The sequence below is a fragment of the Cervus canadensis genome, chromosome 29 (genome assembly GCF_019320065.1).
Source record: "Cervus canadensis isolate Bull #8, Minnesota chromosome 29, ASM1932006v1, whole genome shotgun sequence".
In the NCBI taxonomy this organism is placed as follows: domain Eukaryota; kingdom Metazoa; phylum Chordata; class Mammalia; order Artiodactyla; family Cervidae; genus Cervus; species Cervus canadensis.
Genome location: NC_057414.1, coordinates 40577960 through 40600852, shown reverse-complemented (window position 1 = coordinate 40600852; position 22893 = coordinate 40577960). Strand labels below are relative to the sequence as shown.

General features: G+C 62.7%; 1 protein-coding gene across 1 annotated transcript; it reads left to right on the top strand.

Moving 5' to 3' along the window:
• The first annotated feature begins 427 nt into the window (after nucleotides 1-427).
• ATG2A (autophagy related 2A) lies at nucleotides 428-20839 on the top strand. The gene is made up of 41 exons (XM_043452095.1): nucleotides 428-720; nucleotides 2984-3146; nucleotides 3267-3419; nucleotides 3547-3649; nucleotides 4059-4194; nucleotides 4530-4628; nucleotides 4930-5026; nucleotides 5120-5284; nucleotides 5391-5531; nucleotides 6091-6328; nucleotides 6415-6559; nucleotides 6652-6744; nucleotides 7177-7335; nucleotides 7433-7676; nucleotides 8022-8118; nucleotides 8219-8375; nucleotides 9070-9212; nucleotides 9291-9430; nucleotides 9525-9682; nucleotides 10144-10294; nucleotides 10431-10630; nucleotides 10725-10805; nucleotides 11037-11143; nucleotides 11239-11331; nucleotides 12712-12782; nucleotides 13005-13081; nucleotides 13777-13947; nucleotides 14092-14218; nucleotides 14305-14519; nucleotides 15018-15226; nucleotides 15462-15597; nucleotides 17052-17252; nucleotides 17456-17557; nucleotides 17658-17742; nucleotides 17839-17974; nucleotides 18060-18132; nucleotides 18284-18366; nucleotides 18603-18724; nucleotides 18858-19012; nucleotides 19951-20103; nucleotides 20193-20839. The coding sequence occupies exons 1-41, from the start codon at nucleotides 550-552 to the stop codon at nucleotides 20427-20429; spliced, it is 5787 nt and encodes a 1928-aa protein (XP_043308030.1). The 5' UTR covers nucleotides 428-549; the 3' UTR covers nucleotides 20430-20839.
• Nucleotides 20840-22893: the final 2054 nt, after the last annotated feature.

Below are 22893 nucleotides of genomic sequence, written 5' to 3'. Positions count from 1 at the left end.
CATCTCACACGCTAGCAAAGTAATGCTCAAAATGCAAATGTTTTCACTTAATTGTTTCTAGAGATGAGTGCTGGGGCTCTGACACTAAGTAGTCCTCTAAAAAGCTTTTACTAAGTTTAATGGGACACTGTCGCTTTAAATCCTCCTCAACCACCTCAAGTACCAATTGGAAGAGTCGGCACATGCGCATTCCTTTGAAGGGCTGGCACCTCAGGCTACAGCCTTCCCGGAGCCCTTAGGAGAGGTTAAAGGTCCACCCACACAGAATTTGTACGCAAGCGTAAATCAATATCGGGAGCTCTGTATCGTCCTGGGAGCCCAGTCCCTTTTTCGCGCCTGAAGGCTCCGCCCCCGCGGCCAATCAGTAGGCCTCGCCCTTTGCAGTGACCAATGGCAGTGAGCGTGGGGGGCGTGGTCGCGCGTCCGGGGGTGCGGCCTGGCGCTAAGAGAAGCGGCGGGGTGAGCCGGGGGCTCTAGTGAACAGCGCAACCGGACGGGGAACGCTGGCAGGCGGCGAGTGGAAGCGGCCCGGGCCCGGCGGTCCCCGAGATGTCACGATGGCTGTGGCCGTGGTCGAACTGTGTGAAAGAGCGGGTTTGCCGCTACTTGCTGCACCACTACTTGGGTCACTTCTTCCAGGAGCACCTCAGCCTGGACCAGCTCAGCCTGGATCTGTACAAGGGCAGCGTTGCCCTGCGCGATATACATCTGGAGATTTGGGTGAGGATCCGAACCCGGGAAGGGTCAGACTCGGGGGGGCTCAGCGGCCTGAGGCTGCCTGCGAAAGGGTCCACCTAAGGGACCAGGCACCAGAGTGGCGAGGCCTTGGGCTTCCGGCCCTTTCCAGGGGTCAGAGGGACCCCAGCCAGTCGCGTCCAGAGCCAGAAGCTAGACGGGAAGGGGTCCCTGCCTCTTCTTCGCAGGAAGAGAAACTGAGGCTGGGGAGCCGGATATCACTTCTCTGGAGAATGCTAGGATAAGCTATCAAACTGGGGGCCAGAGTTGAGGGTGGTGTCAAGGGGCTAAGGAGAAGGTGAGGAGGGATTGCAGGAACTTGGGGGCCCTGGTGGGACCAGGCCAGGGATGTGGCAGAGTTGGGACATACAGCTGGTTGGGGAAGTCTGGAAGGGGTCCAGGACCCTGCTGTGGGCACCTGTGGGAGAGGTGCCCTGACCTCCTGACCCCACGTCCCAGGCTCAGTGGGTGGTGTTCATCTCCGGATATGGATGTCAACAACCGCGTCAGCACCCTTGTTGATCAACACTTTGTGTGACTGCCACTGCTGCCTACTTCCTGCTTTGGGGAGAGTGGGATGGACCAAATGGGTGTTTGGGGAGGGGCTTGGGCATCAGCATCTAGCATCACCTAGAGGAAAGCCCTGGAGGAAAGGTGGAGAGGTCTGGCCTGAGGCAGAGAGGAGAGAGATTCTGGGCAAGCAGAGAGGAATAAGGTCTGGGTCAGAGGCCTGAGGCTGGGGGCGGTGAAGAGCTGTGACTCATGTACAGCTGACCTGGGAAGTTGCAAAGGAGCCTCCACGTAGAGGCGAAAGACAAGTCCAGAGCAACAGGGGTGGGCAAGGGGACAGGTGGTGGGTGGTGGTTTAGTCGCTAAGTTGTATACTTATACTCTTTGCCCCCATGGATTGTAGCCTGCCAGGCTGCTCTGTCCATGGGATTTCCCAGGCAAGAATACTGGAGTGGGTGCCATCGAACCTGGGTCTCCCGAATTACAGGTGGATTCTTTGCCAAATGAGCCACCAGGGAAGCCCCCATGAGGACAGGGACTTCTCAGTTTTCTAGGGGAGCAGACAGTGTGCCTCACCTCAATATAGTCTGGGCAGGAAGAGTTGGGCTTTACGGTAGACCAGGCCTTCCTGAGCAAATGTGGAGCAGAGGAGACCCCCAGGCCTAGAGTTGGTGACACTTCTTACCTGTGAATCCCAGTGCAGAAGACCTTTTCTGACCTCTAACCTCAGCCTCTTAGGCTGACCCAAACCTGTAGGCTGCGTCTTTCTACACTTCACCTGCCCTACCCTCTGGTTGGGGAGTGCATTGACTCCTAGCTAGGCTACTTTCCTTCCTGGCTTCCAGGGAGAAGTTGACCCCTGGTGGAATGCCAGTTCTTTCCCCATATGCCCACCCTTCTCCAAGCTGCTAGGCCTGCAGCCCCTACCTTGTGGATCCCCAGAGAGGCCTGGTCCCTGGGGACCCTGCAATAGGAGGAAGAGAGAAGCCTGGGCCTCAGTTCCCAGAGTACACTGGTTGACTAGACAAGTCCCTTCTGTTTAGGCCTCAAGTTTCCCCACCTGTGGATCTCTGGCTAAGGAATTTGGACTTGATCTCTGTGTACCTTCTGGTTCTGCCATGTATTTTATTCATGGATCCAACAAAGGTTTACTGAGGCCCTCTCCGGGTGGCACCACACAGTGCCTAGAATCACACCGAGGAAGCAGGTGGGCTCCTGCCGCCGGGGAGCTCCCAGACTGGTGCAGGGGGCTGCCCCTATATTTGTAATGGGAGGCTCTAGCCTTGTGCCTCAGAGAGAGGTGCAGCTACACCAGGTGGAGTTGGACGTCCCCCTCAAGCTCAGGTCAGCCCCTGCCTGCCTCTCCCGGACACTCCCCTTAAACCCCATGCTTGCCCAGGTGAACATGGGCTGCCGTACTCTCGGCTGGGCCTTTGCGCATGCTGTTCCCATGCCTGGAAGCTTCCCTTCCATCCCCTCTGCCTGGCTCCCTCCTCTTCCTCCTTCAGCTCCCCCTTCCTCAGGTTTGAAAGACTGGGCGTGTTGGACTGTACAGTAATAGGGCAGCCAAGAGTAGTTATCAGTTGAGCAAAGGTAGGATTTTGTAAGTAGCACGCGGAGGGATGGGAGAGCAAGGGTGCTCTCCAAGGTGGAACAGCCTGGTGAGGAGTGCAGTAGCCAGGGAGACAGCCAGGTTTGGGAGTTCCCTGAGCTGGCTTTGTCTCCTGTTTGCTCCCAGTCTGTGAATGAGGTACTGGAGTCTATGGAGTCGCCACTGGAGCTGGTGGAAGGCTTTGTGGGCTCCATTGAAGTGGCCGTGCCCTGGGCTGCCCTGCTCACCGACCACTGCACTGTGCATGTGTCGGGCCTCCAGCTCACCTTACAACCCCGCCAGGGCCCAGGTAAGAGCAGGGTGAAGCTCAGGTGGGGGGGTGGGGGAGGGGAGCAGACAGTGGGAGTGGGCCTGGGCACCCAGGTTCTGACTAGGCCCACCTGCCCTGAGACCCTCTTCCTACCTGCAGGGCCGGGGACCGCTGACTCACAGAGCTGGGCCTCGTGCATGACCACGAGCATGCAGCTGGCTCAGGAGTGCCTGCGGGACGGGCTGCCTGAGCCCTCTGAGCCACCGCAGCCCCTGGAAGGACTGGAGATGTTCGCTCAGACCATCGAGACTGGTGAGCAGACCCTTCCACGGCCCTTAGCGCAAGGACCTCAGGCAGCACCCTGCTGCCTGATGGGGAAACTGTCTGGCCCTCACTGCTCTGCCTGACCTGAGACTCCCCCCCCACCCCCACCCCTCAGTACTGCGAAGGATCAAGGTGACCTTCTTGGATACTGTCGTGAGGGTGGAGCACTCGCCGGGCACTGGGGAGCGTGGCGTCGCAGTGGAGGCCCACGTGCAGAGGTAGGGGCAGGCTGAACAGGTGGGCTGTGTGAATGGGGAGGGGAGCGAGGGGCTGCTGAAGGGCCCTGGCCCTGCCCGCATCCCCATCCCAGGCTCCTAGGAGGTGTCAGGGCAAGTCTGAGTGGGCCTGGGCTGTGGCCGTGGCAGAGGGAGGTGGACTGTGCTGGGAGCCTGGAGTGGTGTCCAAGGGCCAGGTAGTGCAGGGCCAGGGTGGCTGGGCCCCCAGGACCAGGTCACACGCTGAGGGTCTGAGGAGTAAGAGCTGGCCGTGGAGTTCTAGGATGGCCTGGCTACGATGCAGTAGCTCTGCAGGCCAGACGTCACTGACCCCAGACTTCTAGAATACGGTGCATTGCGGGGGGCCCCAGCTCGCAGTGGTCCGGGCACTGTCTGATCCTCCACTCCCCAGACTGGAGTACTGCGATGAGGCGGTGCGAGACCCCAGCCAGGCGCCCCCGGTGGATGTGCACCAGCCTCCTGCCTTCCTCCACAAGCTGCTGCAGCTGGCGGGGGTCCGCCTGCACTTCGAGGAGCTGCCCCAACAGGTGGGCTGACTCTGGTCCTCACAGTCTCTTTCTCCATCAAATCCCTGTCCTCGACCCACCTGTCCCTCTCCACCCCTTCTGACCATGTGCGTGCTCAGTCATGTCTGACTCTTTGCGGTCCCTTAGACTGCAGCCCGCCGGGCTCCTCTGTCCATGGAATTTTCCAGGCAAGAATACTGGAGCAGGTTGCCATTTCCTCCTCCAGGGGATCTTCCCAACCCAGGGATTGAACCTACATTTCTTGCGTCTCCTGCATCGGCAGGCGAATTCTTTACCACTAGTGCCATTTTGACTGCATCTTTTCAACCCCTCCTCTCCTATATCTCGTCTCCCAGGAAGGACCCCCAGAGCCGCCCTTGCAGATCGGCAGCTGCTCAGGGTGCCTGGAGCTGACAGTGAAACTGAAGCAGAATGAGGCCTTCCCAGGCCCCAAGGTGGGTCCCCAGGCCCCTGGGGATGAGAATTATACCCCATTTCAGCGTCCTTCTCAGCAGAGCTGGTCTTCCCTGGGACAGAGCGAGGTCATTGGGGCGGGGGCGGGGGGAGCTCACTGCCTTCTAGGCAACTGGAGAAACAGGGAAACAGGCTCAGAGTGGTGCAGTTGGGGCCAGGGTCGCACAGCTAGTTGGTGGCCGAGCTCAGCGTGGCGGCTGTCAGGCTGCCTCCTAAGGGTGAGGGCAGGTGGGTGGCCGCAGTGGCTGGCATGGGCTCCATGGTTGCTCCCTCCTCCTCTAGCTGGAGGTGTGTGGACAGCTGGGCTCCCTACATCTGCTCCTGACCCCACGGCAGCTCCAGCAGCTTCAGGAACTGCTTAGCGCCGTGAGCCTTGCAGGTGAGACATCTGGGTAGTCCTGGGGGCAAGGGGAGAATGCCTGGGAAGGGGCAGGCAGACAGGACTGACTCAAGGGCATGTCCTCCCCTGCAGACCCCGAGAGCCTGGTGGACAAGCTGAACAAGAGTCGCCCACTTGGTGCTGAAGACCTGTGGCTGATTGAACAAGATCTGAACCAGCAGCTGCAGGCGGGGACTGGGACTGAGCCCCTCAGCCCAGACCCCCTTTCAAACCCCCTTGTCAACCTGGAGAGCACCGGTGGGTGTGGAGCTAGACCTGGCAATTGACGGGGGAGTCTGGTATGGGTGCAGGGGTTGGGGGGCCGAGCCCGGCCGTCTCTGAGACGCCTTCCTCTGACCCACAGACCTCTTCTTCTCCATGGCGGGCCTCACAAGCAGTGTGGCCTCAGCCGTGTCCGAGCTCTCGCTCTGTGACGTAGACCTGGGCTCCTCTGTGCACAGTACCACAGCCTCCCGCCGGCTCTCTGCCCAGGCCCCCCCAACCGGTGAGTCCTCCCAGGTCAGGGAGAGCTGGAGGAAGGCGCGGTGTCAGGTCATGTTGCTTATGTGGGTGCAGAAGGCCTGGGGGTCCACCGTTGGGGACTTGGTTCTGGGGGAACACTCAGGGGAGGTGGCAATGTGATGGACAGAGCTTGGATTTCAGAGTCAGTGACCCTGGGGATTTCCCGCAGGGCTCAGGCAGTAGAGTCGGTGACATTGGCCCAAGCACTTAAACTCTTGGAGACTCAGTTTCTCCTTTCATGAGGGATGAGATCTGACCCCACCAGGCTGTATGTTTGGGAGCTTATATGTGTCAGCTACTGGGTAAGCGCTTTATCATTTCCAGTTTGTCCAGTTTCCTTGAAGGGGTTGAATCGAGCCTGGACTCAGTGTCTGACATAAACAAGGCTTCGTGTCACCCCTGCCTGGCCAAGCTCCCGGCCGGAGTCAGGGTTCACTTCAGCCAAGGCTTCTCCCAGCCCCGAGCCCAAGTGTCTGACTGTCGCTTGACCTGGGGTCCCCACGAGCTCTGGGGAGCCTCTGGTGAAGTCTTTGTCCTCTCAGGCAGGACAGCCCCGGTGCCCCCCTCGAACTCCCTGCGCCCTGACTCGCTGCTGAAGATGACCTTGGGGGGTGTGACCCTGACCTTGCTTCAGACATCTGCCCCATCTTCTGGACCACCTGACCTCACCACCCACTTTTTTGCTGAGTTTGATGCCACCGTGGATGGGTCCTTCGGCTCCCATGACTTGTACCGTCTCCGACCGCGCTTCCAGAGGGCCTGTCCTTGCAGCCATGTCCGGTACAAGCCCAAGGCGGGCCTGAGCACAAGGGGACTCCCCGAGCCCCTGCAGTCCCCCCTTCTGACGCCCAGCTTCTTCCCCGTAGGCTAACGGGTGCCGCCGTGCAGCTGTCCTGGGAGCTGCAGACAAGCCGGGGCCGGCGGGTCTCCAGCACGGAAGTGCACTTCGGGCAGCTGGAGGTGCTGGAGTGCCTGTGGCCCAGGGGCGCCTCGGAGCCTGAGTACGCAGAGGTGAGGGCTGACAGCCTGTGCGCGTGGTCGGCTGGGCCTGGAGGTGAGGCTGGGCGCGGGGGTCACCCGCCATCTTCCCCGTCCCCACCCAGATCCTGAGCTTCCCCAACAGCCTGCGATCCCAGGCCTCAGCTCAGCCCTGTGCTCACCTGCGCCACACACAGACCCTGCGCCGGGTGCCCAAGGTAACCCACCCGACCCCAGGCCTGGGGGCCCTTGGCTGTTTGCTGTGGGTGTTGCCCCCCACCAGCCACCCCTGGTGCCTCCCTGCTCCCACCCTTTACCCCATTCCCTGTGCTCCATCCAGAGCACACCCCCCACCCCGGAGCCCTGAAATACCTCTGGGCCACGTGCATGCCATCCTCTCGGCCCCTCTCCTGGCTCATGACAAAGCCCTGCCAGCCCATAGGACTGGGGGTGGTAGGTTCTGGGCAGCGTGGTTGTCTGACTCGAGCAGTCTGTGACACCCCACCCCCCTCCCGGGTCCCTTCCCCGAGCTCGTCTCCTCTTGGAAGGGCTTTGTGTTCTTCCTATTTTCGCTCACGGAGACTCCTGCCCACCTGCCCTCACCTCCCCCGCCACACAGCCCTCGCTGACATGAGCACCCTCCCCCTCAGAGCCGGCCCCGGCGCCCACCTGCCTGCCGTTGTCACTCAGAACTGGCCCTGGACCTGGCCGACTTCCAGGCAGATGTGGAGCTGGGGGCCCTGGACCGGCTCACTGCTCTGCTGCACCTGGCCACCACACCCCCTCCTGAGCTGCCTGCGGGCCTGCTGGTGAGAGGCCCAGCCAGGGTGGAGAGTGGGGCACGCATCCTCTGGCTCCTGACCACGGGGGTGGAGGGGTGGCTGCAGCTCTGATTCTCCCTCGCAGACAGAGCCCCCGGCGGCAGCCGAGCAGCACACGCTGGTGCGGCTCTCAGCACCCCGGGCCACACTGCAGCTGCGTTTCCCTATCGCTGACCTGCGGCCTGAGCGGGACCCCTGGGCAGGCCGGGCCGTGCGGGCCGAGCAGCTGAGCCTGGAGCTGACTGAGCCCCAGTTCCGGTCAGAGTTGAGCAGTGGGCCTGGTCCCCCAGCCCCCACCCGCCTGGAACTTACCTGCTCTGACCTGCATGGTAAGACTGCCCCAAGAGACAACCCCTTGGGCAGGGAGCTGAGGCCTCTGGGAGAGGTGGGCTCGGGGCACCAGAAGGGGCTGGGTCATGAGTGGGGTCCAGGCCTCATCTGCTTTGTGTGGCGCCCTCACTGCCCGTTCCCTGGGCTCCTCTTTGCAGTGGGCAGAGTGGACTGTTTATCTCAGGGCCGTTGCAGACTGTGGGTGCAAGGGAGGGCACAGGTCCGTAAACAATAAAACACAGCTCTCGTGGGCAAGGCTCCAGGCCCCCACTGACCCATCGGCATTGAGGAAGAGATGGGGAGAGGTGGCAGTGACGACCCCCACTCCTCCCCATCCCCTCCAGTCACCTATGAAGATGGAGAGAAGCCGCCGGTCCCCTGCCTGCGGGTCTCCAAAGCTCTGGATCCCAAGAGCCCTGGGCACAAGTACTTCCTGCCCCAGTAAGTCGGGGCTCTGGAAGGAGCAGGCAGGAGAGGAGGGCTTTGCTACCGAGGGCAGAGGGAGGCCCCGCAGGCCAGTGACAGGCCTGTGCCCTGGCAGGGTAGTGGTGACCCTGAACCCCCAGCTCAACGCACAGTGGGAAGTGGCCCCGGAGAAGGGAGAGGATCTGGAGCTGTCGGCTGAGAACCTGTGCGACCTTCGGGAGCCCGAGCCCTCGCCCTTCTCCTCCAAAAGGACCATGTACGAGACGGAAGAGGTGAGGTCCAGGCCTTCTGAGTCTCTCAGGAGCCACTTGGTGGCTGTGGGTCAGGGGGACAGGACCACCTGCAGGGCCAGATAACATGTGACTCAGCACCAGTGAGAATTTCATGTCTTCCACTGTCTCTGGTCAGTGAAGAGTCAGAAACACCACAGCTTGTGGGGCCTGAGAGTGAGGGCCGTGGCGAGGGCAGCGCCCTGGGCCTTGGGCCTGGGTGGGAAAGACATGACCCCAGCCCATCAGCCATTTCTCAGCAGTGGACATTTGGGCCGCGGGATCCTCTTCTGAAGGTGCTGAGGGTCGAGTGAGAGGCAGTTAAGGGCCTGGCCTCTGGTCCAAGCGGCCTCGGTTCGCGTCCAGGCTCTGCCACTCAGTGGCTGTGTCATCTCGGGACTGTCCAACCTCCTGGAAAGTGAGCTCCAGATGAGCTTCTGCGTCTGGAGAGTGGGTGTAGTGACCCGTCTCACGGGCCTGCTGTGAGGACAGAGGAGGTAACATAAATGAGGCCCTGGGAGCTGGGTTCTCATGCAGTCAGTCCTTCAGGCCAGACAAGATGGCTGCCACACATCCCAGCAGAGGAGGCGCGTGTGAATGACGGCTGGAGTTCAGGAAGCAGATTCTAAGTCTGGCAGCAGGCCCTGACCTCTCTCACATCCCCTTCCCTGCTCTCCCCACCCGCCCCCCCCTCAAGATGGTGATCCCTGGAGACCCTGAGGAGATGAGGGCCTTTCAGAACCGGGCCCTGGCGCTGTCCCGCTGTAGCCTGGAAGTGATCCTGCCCGCCGCCCACATCTTCCTGCCCAGCAAGGAGGTCTACGAGAGCCTCTACAACAGGTGATGGTGTGGGCGGGGCGGGGGCGGCCAGGGCCTGGGCCGGGCCCCCCTCACTGCCGTGGTCCAACCGTCCTCCAGGATCAACAACGACCTGCTCATGTGGGAGCCCGCAGACCTGCTTCCCGCCCCTGCCCCCGCTGCACCCCCGGCCGGCTGCCCAGATGCCTCGGGCTTCTGGCACGACAGCTTCAAGATGTGCAAGTCTGCCTTCAAGCTGGGTAGGAGGCATGCTCCGGTGGGTCCCGGGGGCCGGGGCAGACCCTCCCCCACCTCCAGGTCTTCTTGCCACTCGGCTCCTTGATCTCGCCCTAGACTCGGACTCAGACGACGAGGACACCCACTTCTCAGCGGGGGCGTCAGGTGCCCCCCAGCCCCTTGCCCGTGAGTCCCGGAACCCTCGCTCCCAGAGTACCTTCTCTGCACTGGTGACGGTGCTGAAGGGCCGGATCACCGCCCACTGTGAGACCAAGGTGAGGACCGCCCAGGGGCAGGGACCCCCGACTCCAGAGCCACTGGCTGGAAAACCAGGCCTGTGCGAGCTGCTCCGAGTTAGGAATGTGGGAAACAGAAGCCCCACTGAGGTCCAAGTGTGGCCTGCCCAGCCATTAGCACCCACCTGCCCCCCAGACCCACCCATGCCACCCCACCCATTCCATCACACCCCATCAGCCGCTTACTAGCACCTGCCTTGTGTAAGGCACTCAGGGTTAGGGTTAGGTAAGGCTCAGAGTCCAAGCAGGCACCATCCAATGCTTGGAGGTAGACAGGGAGGGTGACCCTTCTCCTCTGGGTGCTGCCCCGGACCTCCAGCAGTCTGGAGAGTGGCCAGAGCCAATCCCATTCAGATCGAGGCTCGGAGGCCCCCTGACCCCGAGGGAGTGGGGGCTGCCGAGTAAAGCCTCTGAGGCCAGGCTGCGCGCTCTGTCTGCAGGACGAGTGTGGGAAGCGGCTGGAGGGCGCCCACGGGGAGCTGGTACTGGACGTGGAACAAGGCACTATCTTCAGTGTCTCTCAGTACCGAGGCCAGCCGGGGCTTGGCTACTTCTGCCTGGAAGCTGAGAAGGCAGCACTCTACCACCGAGGTGTGAGGGCTGGGGGCCAGTTGCCATGGGTCCCAGGGGTCCATGGTCAGGGGTGGTCTCTCAGGAGGGATGTGTGCCCTCGGTAGAGTGGGTCGTCCACCAGCTGGGCAGGGGAGCTCACCAGATACCTCCCCAGCGGCCATGGATGACTACCCACTGCCCGGTCGCCTGGAGCTGCCCACCTTTGCTCCCCCGGCCCAGCTGGCCCAGACCATCTACCCGTCGGAGGGCGGGGTGACTGAACAAGGAGCCTCGGGCCACAGAGGCCAGGGCCGGGGCCCCCACATGCTGTCCACAGCGGTGCGCATCCAGCTGGACCCTCACAGGAACGTCAAGGTACAGGCCCACCTGCTTCCGGCCCACCTGTCTGGTCAGGGCTGTGCCTCCCGGGTCCCTGGGGCTCCCGTGCTGACTCTGCCTTGCCCCCCAGGAGTTCCTGGTGACCCTGCGGCTGCACAGGGCCACCCTGCGCCACCGCATGGCCCTGCCGGAGCAGAGCTGGCACTCCCAGGTGAGCCAAGGCGGGGTAGCGGGCAGGTCTCCAGGCCTGGATGAGGCAGGTGTGAGGGGCAGGGGCTGGGCCAGAGCTGACCTTGGACTGGAGCTGACTTGTGGGTGGAGCCCCTGGGCCAGGGTGTGGTGGACAGCTGGTGGGCAGCAAGTAGGGGACTGGGCTGGGGTCGGGGGTTGGGGAAGGAAGAAGCTCCCTCACCCTCATGTACCTCTCCTCTGGCCCCCAAAGCTATTGGAGTTCTTAGATGTCCTGGATGACCCAGTGCTGGGCTACCTGCCTCCAACGGTCATCACCATCCTGCACGTCCACCTGTTCTCCTGTGCCATGGACTACAGGTACCCAGGCTCAGGGGCCTGGGGGCCTGGGGCTGGGGCCAGGCTCTCATGAGCAAGGACCTGCCCCAGCCCAAACGTGACCCCTTCCCTCCCAGGCCCCTCTACCTCCCCGTACGTGTCCTTGTCACTGCTGAGACCTTCACCCTCTCCAGCAACATCGTCATGGACACCTCTACCTTCCTGCTCAGGTATGCAACTCCTCCTACCCAAGCCCCCCATCCATCCCACCCCAAGTCAGCTGTAGCTACCCCTTCCCCAGGGTCCCACATACCTGCTGTGTGTCCTCAGGCCAGTCTGAGCCTTTCTGTGCATCTGAGTGATCCCTCTCTGAGGAAGTCTAGTAGGTTTCACCTATCTAGAGGCAGTCAAACCTCTGAGGCAGAGCATTTGAGCTCTTGCCTGATAATCTCACTTCTGGAGGTCGTCCTCAGGACAAAAGGATAAGAAGGGTGAAATATAAAGCCTCCATAGTATAATTTAAAATAGTCAAAACTTGTAAACAATTTAAATGACCTGAAATTACGACCTTAGTCAGTAAACATGGCCTTGTGCTCAGTCACTTCATTCATGTGCGACTCTGCGACCCCATGGACTGTAGCCTGTCCAGCTCCTCTGTGTCCACGGGATTCTCCAGGCAAGAGCACTGGAGTGGGTTGCCATGGCCACCTCCAGTGGCTCTTCCTGACCCAAACATGGCCTACCCAACCATTAAAGTCAAATTTAAAAGTAACATTGAAAAATGCCATCATATAATATTTACTGAAAAAAATAAGATATAAAGCCATATATACATACTTTTTTAAAGATTTTTGGGGGTGTGTTTATATATGTCTCCGTGTCTTCACGGAAAAGACTGGAAGGAGATGGATAGCTATCCCTCAGTATCCACAGGGGCTTGCTTTCAGGACCTCTCGTGACACCAAAATTCAGGGGCGCTGAAGTCACTTACATAAAAGGGGGCAACATTTGCATGTATCCCATGCACATCCTCCCATATTCTTTAAGTCATCTCTAGATTACTTTTAACGCCCAACACAGTGTAAATGCTACATAAGTAACTGCTAGCATGCAACAAATTCAAGTTTTGCTTTTTGGAACTTTCTGGATTTTCGTTTGTTTTGGTTCCCTGACCAAGAATGGATTTTTTTAAAAGTATTTTTGATCTGCAGTTGGTTGAATCCTCAGAAGCAGAACCCACAGATAGGAAGGGCCAAGGTTCTCTTCTCAGAATCTGAGATTAGCTATATTCTTACATATTTAAAAGCAGTGGGGGGAACGCAGGACATTTCCCTCCCAGGGCTGCTGTGAGTTCCGGGTGAGGTAGACAGCTGGATAGATGTTCAGAAAGAGAAATGCTGCCCAGTGTCCCCGAGTGCCTGCTGGCTGGGCCTGTGGTCTCCCCATGGTACAGACAAGAACGCCAAGGCCAGAGAAGGGCCAGCACTAGTTTCTTGTCAGCTTGGGATGCCCTGTCAGGGCCCCCTCTACCTGTCTCTACGAGCCCCACCTTCCTAGGAGCTGCGGCCCTGCAGCGGCTCCCGGCCCTTCTCAGCCCTGTTCCCCGCCAGGTTCATCCTCGACGACTCCGCCTTGTACCTGTCCGACAAGTGTGAGATGGAGACCCTGGATCTGCGGCGAGGTGGGCAGGGCCTAGACTGGGCTCCCTCCCCTCTGAGGGACTGTGGCCCCGGCCACCCCCAGAGTGGCCAGACGTCCTCCCCCAGCTGCCGGCCAGGTTCTCAGGGCCCACAGACACGCGCACGCACACCAGGGCGGCACCCACTCAAACCCCAGACTCTCCCACCAGGGCCGGGGCTGGGTAGGAGGAGGCAACAGGGCCCTCTTCTGCCTTCTGCCTCAGATTATGTCTGCGTCTTGGACGTTGACCTCCTGGAGCTTGTGATCAAAACCTGGAAGGGGAACACTGAGGACAAGCTGGTGAGTGTGACTGGCACCTGGGGTCCACCAGGGTCCCCAGAGCCAGAGCAGGTATCTGGGCGAGGGAGCCCTCCGGGCATCACTTTTCCCCACCTGCTGTCTCTTTCGTTTCTGCCCCGGGGCCTGGGCTCAGGTCACAGTCGCTGGCAGCCCTCCCCTGTGGTTATTGGCCCTCCTGGGAGCCCTAGATAGACATCCCTCTGTAGGAACCCCACCAGCACAGGGCAGTTGTAGCCCAGGAAGAGCAGGACCTGAGGAGACAGCCCTTGGGGGCCCCTGATTTCCCTGTTTGTAACAGACAGATACTAGGCCTGGTGGCTCAGTTGGTAAAAAAAATCCTCCTGCAATGCAGGAGACCCAAGTTCAATCCCTGAGTGGGGAAGATCCCCTGGAGAAGGAAATGGCAACCCACTCCAGTATTCTTGCCTGGAAAGCCCCTTGGACAGAGGAGCCTGGTGGTCTACAGTCCATGGGATTGCCAAGAGTCAGACACAACTGAGCAGCTAAACCCCCATCACAGGCCCCGGCTCACCGGGCTGAGGTGCGGGACTCGGGGGCCTGGAGGCACAGAAGAGCCCCCGTGCCTCCCCGGACAGCCCTGGGCGAAGCCGCTTTTCCCCTCTGGCTGAGTGCGCCCATGCTCTCAGCCGGTTGTTGACTGGCCACCGCAGGCTGACCCCCGCCCCGCCCCGCAGAGCCAGCCGCTGTTCGAGCTGCGCTGCTCCAACAACGCGATGCACGTGCACAGCTGTGCCGACTCCTGCGCCCTGCTGGTCAACCTGCTGCAGTACCTGACGCGCTCAGGGGACCTGCACCCCCCACCCCGGCCGCCCAGCCCCACGGAGATCGCAGGCCAGAAGGTGCAGGTGAGGCCCCGCCCCTCCGGCTCCCGGAGCCCCGCCCAGGCCCCGCCCCTGCCGGGGCCCCCACCAGGGCCCTGGTGATGGGGACGCCCTGGGCCCCGCCCCCGCTCCTAACTCGAGCTCACCAGTACCCCCTGCCCGGCCCAGCTCTCAGAGAGCCCCGCCTCCCTGCCCTCGTGCCCGCCGGTGGAGACGGCCCTCATCAACCAGCGGGACCTGACGGACGCCCTCTTGGACACAGAGCGCAGCCTGCGGGAGCTGGCGCAGGCCTCAGGTGGGGTCGGGGTAAGGCGGGGTCCGCAGACGCAGTCAGTACTCACACCAGGCAGCCCCTTCAGCCGGCCCCTCCCTCCCCCACAGGCGGCCCCTTCTTCCAGGCCTCTCCAGTGTCCGTCTACCTGTTCCCCGGAGAACGGAGTGGGGCCCACCCCCCCTCACCTGCTGCTGGGGCTCCCACTGGCAGCTTGGGGTCCCGCTCCGGGGCCAAAGAAGCTGAAAAGGAAGAGGAGGGGGATGGAGACACTCTGGACAGCGATGAGTTCTGCATCTTGGACGCTCCTGGCCTGGGCATCCTGGTGTGTGGTGGGCAGGCTGGGCAGGGCCAGGAAGAGGGTGCTCAGTTAGGGGCCCTCCTAGAGATCCCACTGTGAAAGAGGCAGGAGGTGGTCACCGTCTGAGGGGATGAGGGTTGGGGCTCCCTGGGGAGACAGCCCTCACTGTGGGCTTGGAAGAAGTTGACGAAGGTCCAGAGGAAGTGACAAGGCATGGTGTCCGGGGCAGAGGGGTGGGGACTTTGAGGGTCAGAGGGAGAGGAGCAGGGCAGACAGCAGGAGGGGGAGGGGACCCATTCGCTGTGAGGGCGCTGGCCTCCCGGCCGCCCAGTGCCAGTGGGAACGTCCGAGCTCACTGTCACACACAAGCGAGACCTTGGTTCAGGGAGGCAGGAGCGCGGGGCACTCAGGCCCCTCCAGGTCACGGCCCATGAGACTCCCCTTTTGTGAAATGGGAGAGGGGAGAGGGTTGTGAGGACGGGGGAGAGGAGCGGCTGTGCTCACGTGGCGTCCCCCCTGCAGCCCGCCGACGGCGAGCCCGTGGTGACGCAGCTGCACCCAGGCCCCATCGTAGTGCGGGATGGGCACTTTGCGCAGCCGCTGGGCAGCACGGACCTGCTGCGGGCACCTGCCCACTTCCCCGTGCCCAGCAGTCGAGTGGTGCTGCGTGAGGTCTCCCTCGTCTGGCACCTCTATGGCGGCCGAGACTTTGGCCCCCACCCCGGCCACAGGTGAGAAGGAGCAGGTGCGGGTGGCAGCAGGGCCCCCAGGAGATGGGGCCCGGGCCAGCTGACCTTTGGCAGCTGGTGACCTTGAACCTGAGCCTCATCTTCTGACCTTCAGGCTTCCTCTTCCCCATGCCCCGCCTACCTCCCCGGGGGAGGGTCTCTGGCCCCAACTCTAACCAGAGGGAATGTGGGAAGGAGATTCCCCCTGAGTCAACTCGTCCCCTGTTCCTCTGCCCAGGGCAAGGGTCGGCCTCTCAGGCCCCCGGAGTTCCCCTTCTCGCAGCTCCGGCCCCAACCGGCCCCAGAACTCCTGGCGTGCGCAAGGGGGCAGTGGGAGGCAGCACCACATCCTTATGGAGATCCAGCTTAGCAAGGTGAGCAGGGGGCTCAGGCAGAGGAGGCAGGGGTGGGGGACCAGAACAGGCCCTCCCCTGCCCGCTGCCCAGCTAGCGCTTCACTCCGTGGAACCCGCGAGTCATGCACTTGGTTAGCTGATGTGCTATTCTAAGTGCTGGATACAGCGATGGGCAAAGCAGACAGAAACCTGCCTTCCTGTCCCTTGAGTCACAGTACAGGGAGCCTGATAGGACCAATGTGTGTGCTCAGTCACTTCAGTTGTGTCCAACTCTATGGACAGGCTCCTCTGTCCATTGGATTCTCCAGGCGACAATACTGGAGTGGGTTGCCATGCCCCCCTCCAAAGACTATATATACATATACTCAAATGTGATGAGTGCTTGGGGAATGTGAGCAGCAAGAGGGCTCAGGGAGCACGGGGAAGGGCTGGAAAGTCCTCGTGGAAATGTGCCGTTTTGCACAAAGGTGTGAGGAAAGGAGCCCAGAGGAGGTTTTCAGGCACAGGGCACGGCATGAGGGCTATAAACCAGGAGCATCCCTTGCATGTTCTGGGACCAGCAACGAGGCCAGCGAGACTGCCGCTGAGAAGGGAGGAGAGCAGTAGGAGATGAGGCCAGAGATCCGACCCTGGGCAGGCTCCATAGGCCCTGAGGACCACGGGCGGTTCTGGGTTTTACCAGAGGGACGGCGGAAAGAACCACAGGATGGGCTGCTGGACTGAGTGTCCTTGAGGGAGAGAGCGGGCCAGGCTGGCCTGAGAAATGGTGCGGGTCAAGGGCCGCTTAATGAGAGCGAGCCCGCACAGACCCACTCCCCGAGCTCACAAGGGCGCAGGTGCTGAGAGAACTCCGGGGGAAGTGCTTCAGAGGGGTGGCGAGGGTGCCTCGGACTCCAGACAGGCCAGGGGGCTGGTGACAGCGCGGAGCAATGGGGAGAGAAGGCCGGGGCAAGGGCCTGCGGCTGAGGGAGGCTTTGACCTGTCAAGGGCAGAGAGGCCAGGGTGCCGCACATCAAGGGCAAGGGCCAAGGGCGGGCTTGGAGGGAGAGCGCAGCCTTTCCAGGCCATGGGGAGAAGTCTGCAGGCGTGGGGTGGGCGGGCGAACACTTTACAAAGGTGGACAGAGAAGGGGCTGGAGGGGATGAGCAGGGGGTGTTCAGGGGAGGGGGAGCGGCAGCCCTGAGGCCAGGGGCGGCTGCGGAGGTGACAGACGTGCGGGGGGACTGGAGGGTTGTGTAGAGGAGGCAGGACTGACAGCCCTGGTGATGGAGAGATGCCGGGGGAGGACCGCACCCTCAAGAGTGACGGGGGCGCAGGTGCCCCTTGGGGGATGGGAGGGCTGTGAGAATGGGCCCTGCGGGTTCACCAGAGGCTGTGCGGAGCGTGCCGTGCCGGCGGGGCTGAGACTGGGGGGGCCGGGGGAGGGCTGAGAGTGCAGGGAGCTGCCCGCTCAGGCCGCTGTGCGCCCCACAGGTGAGCTTCCAACACGAGGTGTACCCGGCGGAGCCAGGCCCGGTCGCCCCCGGCCGGGAGCTGGAGGAGCAGCTGCTGTCCCGCCAGGTGTTCATCGTGCAGGAGCTGGAGGTCCGCGACCGGCTGGCCTCCTCCCAGATCAACAAGTTCCTGTACCTCCACACGAGCGAGCGCATGCCGCGGCGCACCCACTCCAACATGGTACGGGCTCCGCCCGGGGCCACACACGTCCACACACGAGCCTGCAGGCACACACACACACACAGAATTGTGAGTCCAGGACGGTGGGGGGCTCACAGGCGGGCTTCACTGAGGGAGCGGCCTCTGCAGGACCAGCTGGGTGAGCACTGGGGGGGTGGGGGCCTGAGGCCCAGCGGGGCCCAGAGCTCACCTCCTGCCTTCAGCTCAAGGTCAAAGCGCTGCACGTGGCCCCCGTGACCAACCTGGGGGGTCCCGAGTGCTGCCTCCGCGTCTCGCTGCTGCCCCTGCGGCTCAACGTGGACCAGGTGAGCAGGCCACGTGGGGTCGGAGCCTGAGCCGAGCCCGCTGCCCCGCCCCCCGCCCCCTCCCCCCGGCCTCTGAATCTGATCCCCTTGCTCCCCGCAGGACGCCCTGCTCTTCCTCAGGGACTTCTTCACCACCCTGGCAGCCAGCATCAACCCCATGGTCTCAGTAGAGACCTCCGCCGAAGGTGAGCAACTGGGCCGGCAAGGGGAGGGTCCGGGCCTCCCGCCTCACCACCATGCCTGGGCCCACCCCTGGTCTGTCCCCACCATCTCCCCTCCAGCTCGCCCTGAGACCCCGGTCCCACCCAGCGGCCCCCAGGAAGGGCAGCCCGAGAGTGTGGAGACCACCAGCTCCCAGGAAGCCGTAGGCGGTAGGCACGGCGCCCCCTCTGCTGAGCAGCAGCCCATCTACTTCAGGTAGGGTGTTGGGCCGGGGATCCCGGGCCAGGCCGCAGGGGGCCAGGCCAGTGACCTCAGGACCCTCTCCCTACTCCCCCTCCAGGGAGTTCCGCTTCACATCTGAGGTGCCCATTTGGCTGGATTACCATGGCAAGCACGTCACCATGGACCAGGTGGTGAGTGGGCTCTCAGGTCCCCATCCTGCTGTGGCCTTGGGAGGCCAGGGGGCAGGCAACACTGGCCGCTGTCAGCCTCTAGAGGCTCCGGGGGGCTGGACCAGTCCCTGGGCCCCAGGGTGTATAACTCCAGCTCCTCTCCCCTCCCCAGGGCACTTTCGCAGGCCTCCTCATCGGCCTGGCCCAGCTCAACTGCTCCGAGCTGAAGCTAAAGAGGCTCTGCTGCCGGCATGGGTGAGCCTCCAGGCCTCTCACAGGGCCCTCTCTCTGTTCCTGACTCGGGCCTTGGCCAAGACCTCACCCTTCTGGCACCTCAGTTTTGTCCTCTGTGAAATGGGCTCAGTTAATCCCTCCTACAGGGCTGGGTGGAGCTGTGGGGCATGTTGGGGTGCCTTGGGTCCCTCTGGCCCTGTGACCCCTCAGTGAGTGGGTCTGCTTCGCCCTGCCCTCCTCTCCCCGCCCCATCCCAGGCTCCTGGGCGTAGACAAGGTGCTGGGCTACGCGCTCAATGAGTGGCTGCAGGACATCCGCAAGAACCAGCTGCCTGGCTTGCTGGGGGGCGTGGGCCCCATGCACTCAGTCGTTCAGCTCTGTGAGTATCTGGCTTTGGGGGCTCTGGAAACTGCCACACTCGGGCAGCCTAGAAGCCGCTCTGGGGAGTTAAGTTCCCGCAGCAGGGTAGGTGGGGGCGGCCTCGGGCATCTCTGACCACCCCGTCCCCCTAGTCCAAGGGTTCCGGGACCTGCTGTGGCTGCCCATCGAGCAGTACAGGAAGGACGGCCGCCTCATGCGGGGGCTGCAGCGGGGTGCTGCCTCCTTCGGCTCGTCCACAGCCTCGGCCGCCTTGGAACTCAGCAACCGGCTGGTGCAAGCTATCCAGGTGAGCGGACCCCCAGCGTCCAGGGCGGGGAGGCTCTACTCCACGGTGCCCAGTTCCCTCCTCATAGCTCTACCAAGCGTGGGCAGTCTGGACGTGTGAGATCTTAGGAGGAACAGTCACAGAGACAGGAGGCCAAGTGACCAGCCTGGAGCCCCCGTGGCTCCCGTGTGGGAGCGTCAGGCCCCCAGCTCTAGAGCCCGCTAGGTGTCCGTCCGTTCATGGCTCTGCCCTGACGGGGAGGGAAGGGGCTGGTTCTCTTGAATGAACCAGAGATTGACCGTTGCGCTTCACCAGGCCCAGGGGGGAAGTCCGGGGATTACTCTGTGAGCAGCTGTAGATGAGTGCCCCGGGTTCTGGAGTAGAGGGGTGTTGTGTCCAATCTCAGAAGTGAGGGGGAGCGTGCAGATCCTCGGGGCAGTTGGGGAGGGGCAGGCAGGATCTCTCGAGAGGAGGCTGGAGGGATACGCGGGTATCTGAGGCCCTCCCAGGGCAGTGAGCTGGGGTGTGGCCCAGCCAGGTGAGGAGGTCGGGTGAGGGGAATGACGCTGGGGGTGAGAGAACAGAGGAGCCAGCAGACAGACAGTCACCTCGGTGACAGCTCGGTGATCTGTGGGGGTGGGAGAGGGGAACCCAGGTCTCTGTCAGGGCCGCCCCTGGAGCTCCCAAGGAGCAGGTGGAGAGGACAAGGCGCTGGACTCAGGCTGCATCTGTAGCACCCCAGACGGGCAGGAGGAGGGGTATGGGTCCAGAGGACATTCAGGGAGTCCCCTCAGGAGGCATGAGGTCACCCGAAAGCCCCCTGACCTGGGGCTTGGGATCTTGGCAGGACCCCAGGAGCAGCACATACAGTGTGGCTGCTGGGGAGGCAGGGGTGGGGGGGGCGGTAGTGGGCTCCCTCCTGGCCCTGTCTCCTCATCTGATGTCCCCCACGTGCCCAGGCCACAGCTGAGACCGTGTATGACATCCTGTCCCCAGCGGCGCCCGTCTCGCGCTCCCTGCAGGACAAGCGCTCTGTGCGGAGGCTGCGGAAGGGCCAGCAGCCCGCCGACCTCCGGGAGGGCGTGGCCAAGGCCTACGACACGGTTCGAGAGGTAAGGAGGCCCAGCCCCGCTCCCAGTCGTCCCACGTCCACACCCACACCCCCACCACGGACCCCCGCGCTGACCGCCGGCCTCCACAGGGCATCCTGGACACAGCTCAGACCATCTGCGAGGTGGCGTCTCGGGGCCACGAACAGAAGGGGCTGACCGGCGCCGTGGGGGGCGTGATCCGCCAGCTGCCCCCTACCGTGGTGAAGCCCCTCATCCTGGCCACCGAGGCCACGTCCAACCTGCTGGGGGGGATGCGCAACCAGATCCTCCCCGACGCGCATAAGGACCACGCTCTAAAGTGGCGTCTGGACGAGGCCCGGGACTGAGCGCGGGCCCCGGGACCCCACCTCGCACGGCCAGCCCAGGGGTACCTCCAGAGCGCTGCAGCCCCCTGCTGGTTGGGCCAGGCCTTCAGAAATGGACCAGGAAGGACCCTGATGGGCCTACCCGCTGCCAACCGCTGTGAGAGTGGACCTTCCCTGCCTGGGGCCTCAGCCCCGTCTCTGCACTTTTCCTCCCGGGAGAAAGGACACCGCGCCCCCCCACCACCTGGGCCCACACCGCTGCCTTGTTCCAGAATGGAGGCTCTCGGACCCCAACCCACTCAGCCAAGTGTCTTTCTGTGTCTCGGCGGGAGATGGGGGCACGGACACCGTGTGGCTCAATGTATTTTTAAGCTCCTTGAGCGTGTGGGTCAGTGTCTGCATGACGTGGAATAAACTGCCCACTGCCAGCCCCTCCTGTGTCCCTGCAGTGCCCCCGCCTCGACCTGCACCGCCCCGTCCCCGGCTCTGTCCCCAGCACCGCCCAGCTCACCACCAAGGGTGCCACACCCTCTCCACCCACCGGGCAGGTGAACAGCCCACCGCCCCGGCCTCAAACCCCTCCACCTGCCCGCCTCTGTGCTCCTCCCCTCCGCTGCCCTGTTGCTATGCTGGGCCCCTCGCCCCTCTCCTGGGGGACTGCCACCCTGGCACCACTTGTGACCTGGCAGGCACTGAGTGGAGAGGAGAGGAGGAATGGTCCTTGGAGCCTACCTCACCCAGACCACATTTCTTGGCGCCTCCCCCAAAAAGCCCAATACAGCCCTCCCTGGGGCGCTGGGAGGGCACTGGACCAGAGCAAAGGGTAGGACTGTGCAGGACCCCAGGGGGGCTCAGGCCCCGACCCTGTGACCTGAGGCCTCGCCGTCCGTCTCCGAGCCTCAGGCCCCTCCCAGTAATCTCTGCCCAGCTGACCCAGGGGCCACGAGGGTCAGTCAAGGCCATTCCTGGAAGGCTGGGCCCTCTGGGGCCGCACCTGCTTTCCTTAGCAGGTTTTCAGGTGACTGGAACCTCTGCCCTGGGGTCCCAGCTGCACCCTGGAGGGGGAAGGGGGCCTGACAGTGAGTTTTGCAGAGAAACACTCGGTCGGGGAAGTGGCTGTCACCTGCCCCCTCCCAACACCTCTCACCTTGTTTCTGGTGAACAAGGAAGAAGGGGCCACTCTATTGGGCCCCTCCCCACCCCATTCTCCAGGAGCACTGCGCTGAGATGGGAGGGCCCGTGGGGAAACTGAGGCCCAGGTTAAGAGGCTCACCCTTCTGGGGCGTCAGTAAAGCCCCCCAGCCCACTTTGTGCCCCTGTGGCCCCTCCTCGGTGAGGGCCTGGGCACCTAGTGAGCGGGCAGAAGTTTTGTCCTAGGGGCCCCCCTGGCCCTCACTGCCCACGGTCGCGTGGGGCGGTGGGCCACGCCGTGACAGGGGAGTGGGGTTTTGATGGCTGGGATCCTGATGCCACCAGGAGAGGCAGGTGGGGCCCAGGCTGATGCTTCCTGGAACTGCCCCACCCTACCCGAGCACAGTCCAGGGTTTGATGCCCTTCGAACTGCACTTGTGATCGGTATTGACAGGCGGCGGGGTAATCATTAACTGTGGCCAGGGGCTGGGCCAACGGCTCAAAAGGCGCTGGGCCCAGAGTGGCCCCACTTCCTCCTCGTGCCCCGAGGGCCAGCCCAGCACCCAGGTAAGAGCCTTCCCTGAGGGGTTAGGTCCCTGCAGCCCCTCTGCCCTCCCACCCCGGATGCTCCCGAGCCCAGCCCTTCTAAGATGTAAGGAAGGGACCCGAGGCAACTCCTGGGTGACCCAAGCGAGTCCCTTCTGCCCCTGGGCCTCGGTTTCCACCAACGGGACAAGGGTCAGGACTCCTGAGTGGATGGTGGGCGGCATCTCTGCCGCTGCTCCTGCCTCTGCCAGACCAGGTACTTGGTCTTGCCTGTGGGTCTTCGAAAGAGCCTGCTCTGTGACCTTGGGCAGCCTCCTCTGCCCGCCAGGGCCGGTTTCCACTGCTGGGAAAGGAGTCCATAGCCTAGGTCCACTCTAAAAGCTCCAAGTCCCAGGTCCTCTTTCTCCCCAGAAGCTTTGGGGTCTCCAAAGAATGCCCTAGGCCTCACAGGACTGGCATTGTAAGGGGCCACAGCCTGTTTGGTGGGGATGAGAACACACTGCAGGAGGGAGGCTGTTCCCCCGGGGCCCTGGGCCAGCTCAGGGACCCCAACCAATACCCGCTTCTCCCCACTGGGGGAGCAGACCCAAAGGTGGAAGGGAAGGTGGATCCCCAATAGCGCCGGCCAGGGTGACCTCACACGCCCTGGTATGAGAACCAGCAGTGGCTCAGAGAGGTTAAGCCACTTGCTCAAGGTCACCCAGCTCCCAGGACCCTGCTGGCTGTCAGGCCACTGAGGTGCTGAGCACTCTCCCAGAAGGCAGCGGCTCATAGCCTTGTGCTTAGCGCTGTGGGGGGTGATGTCTCA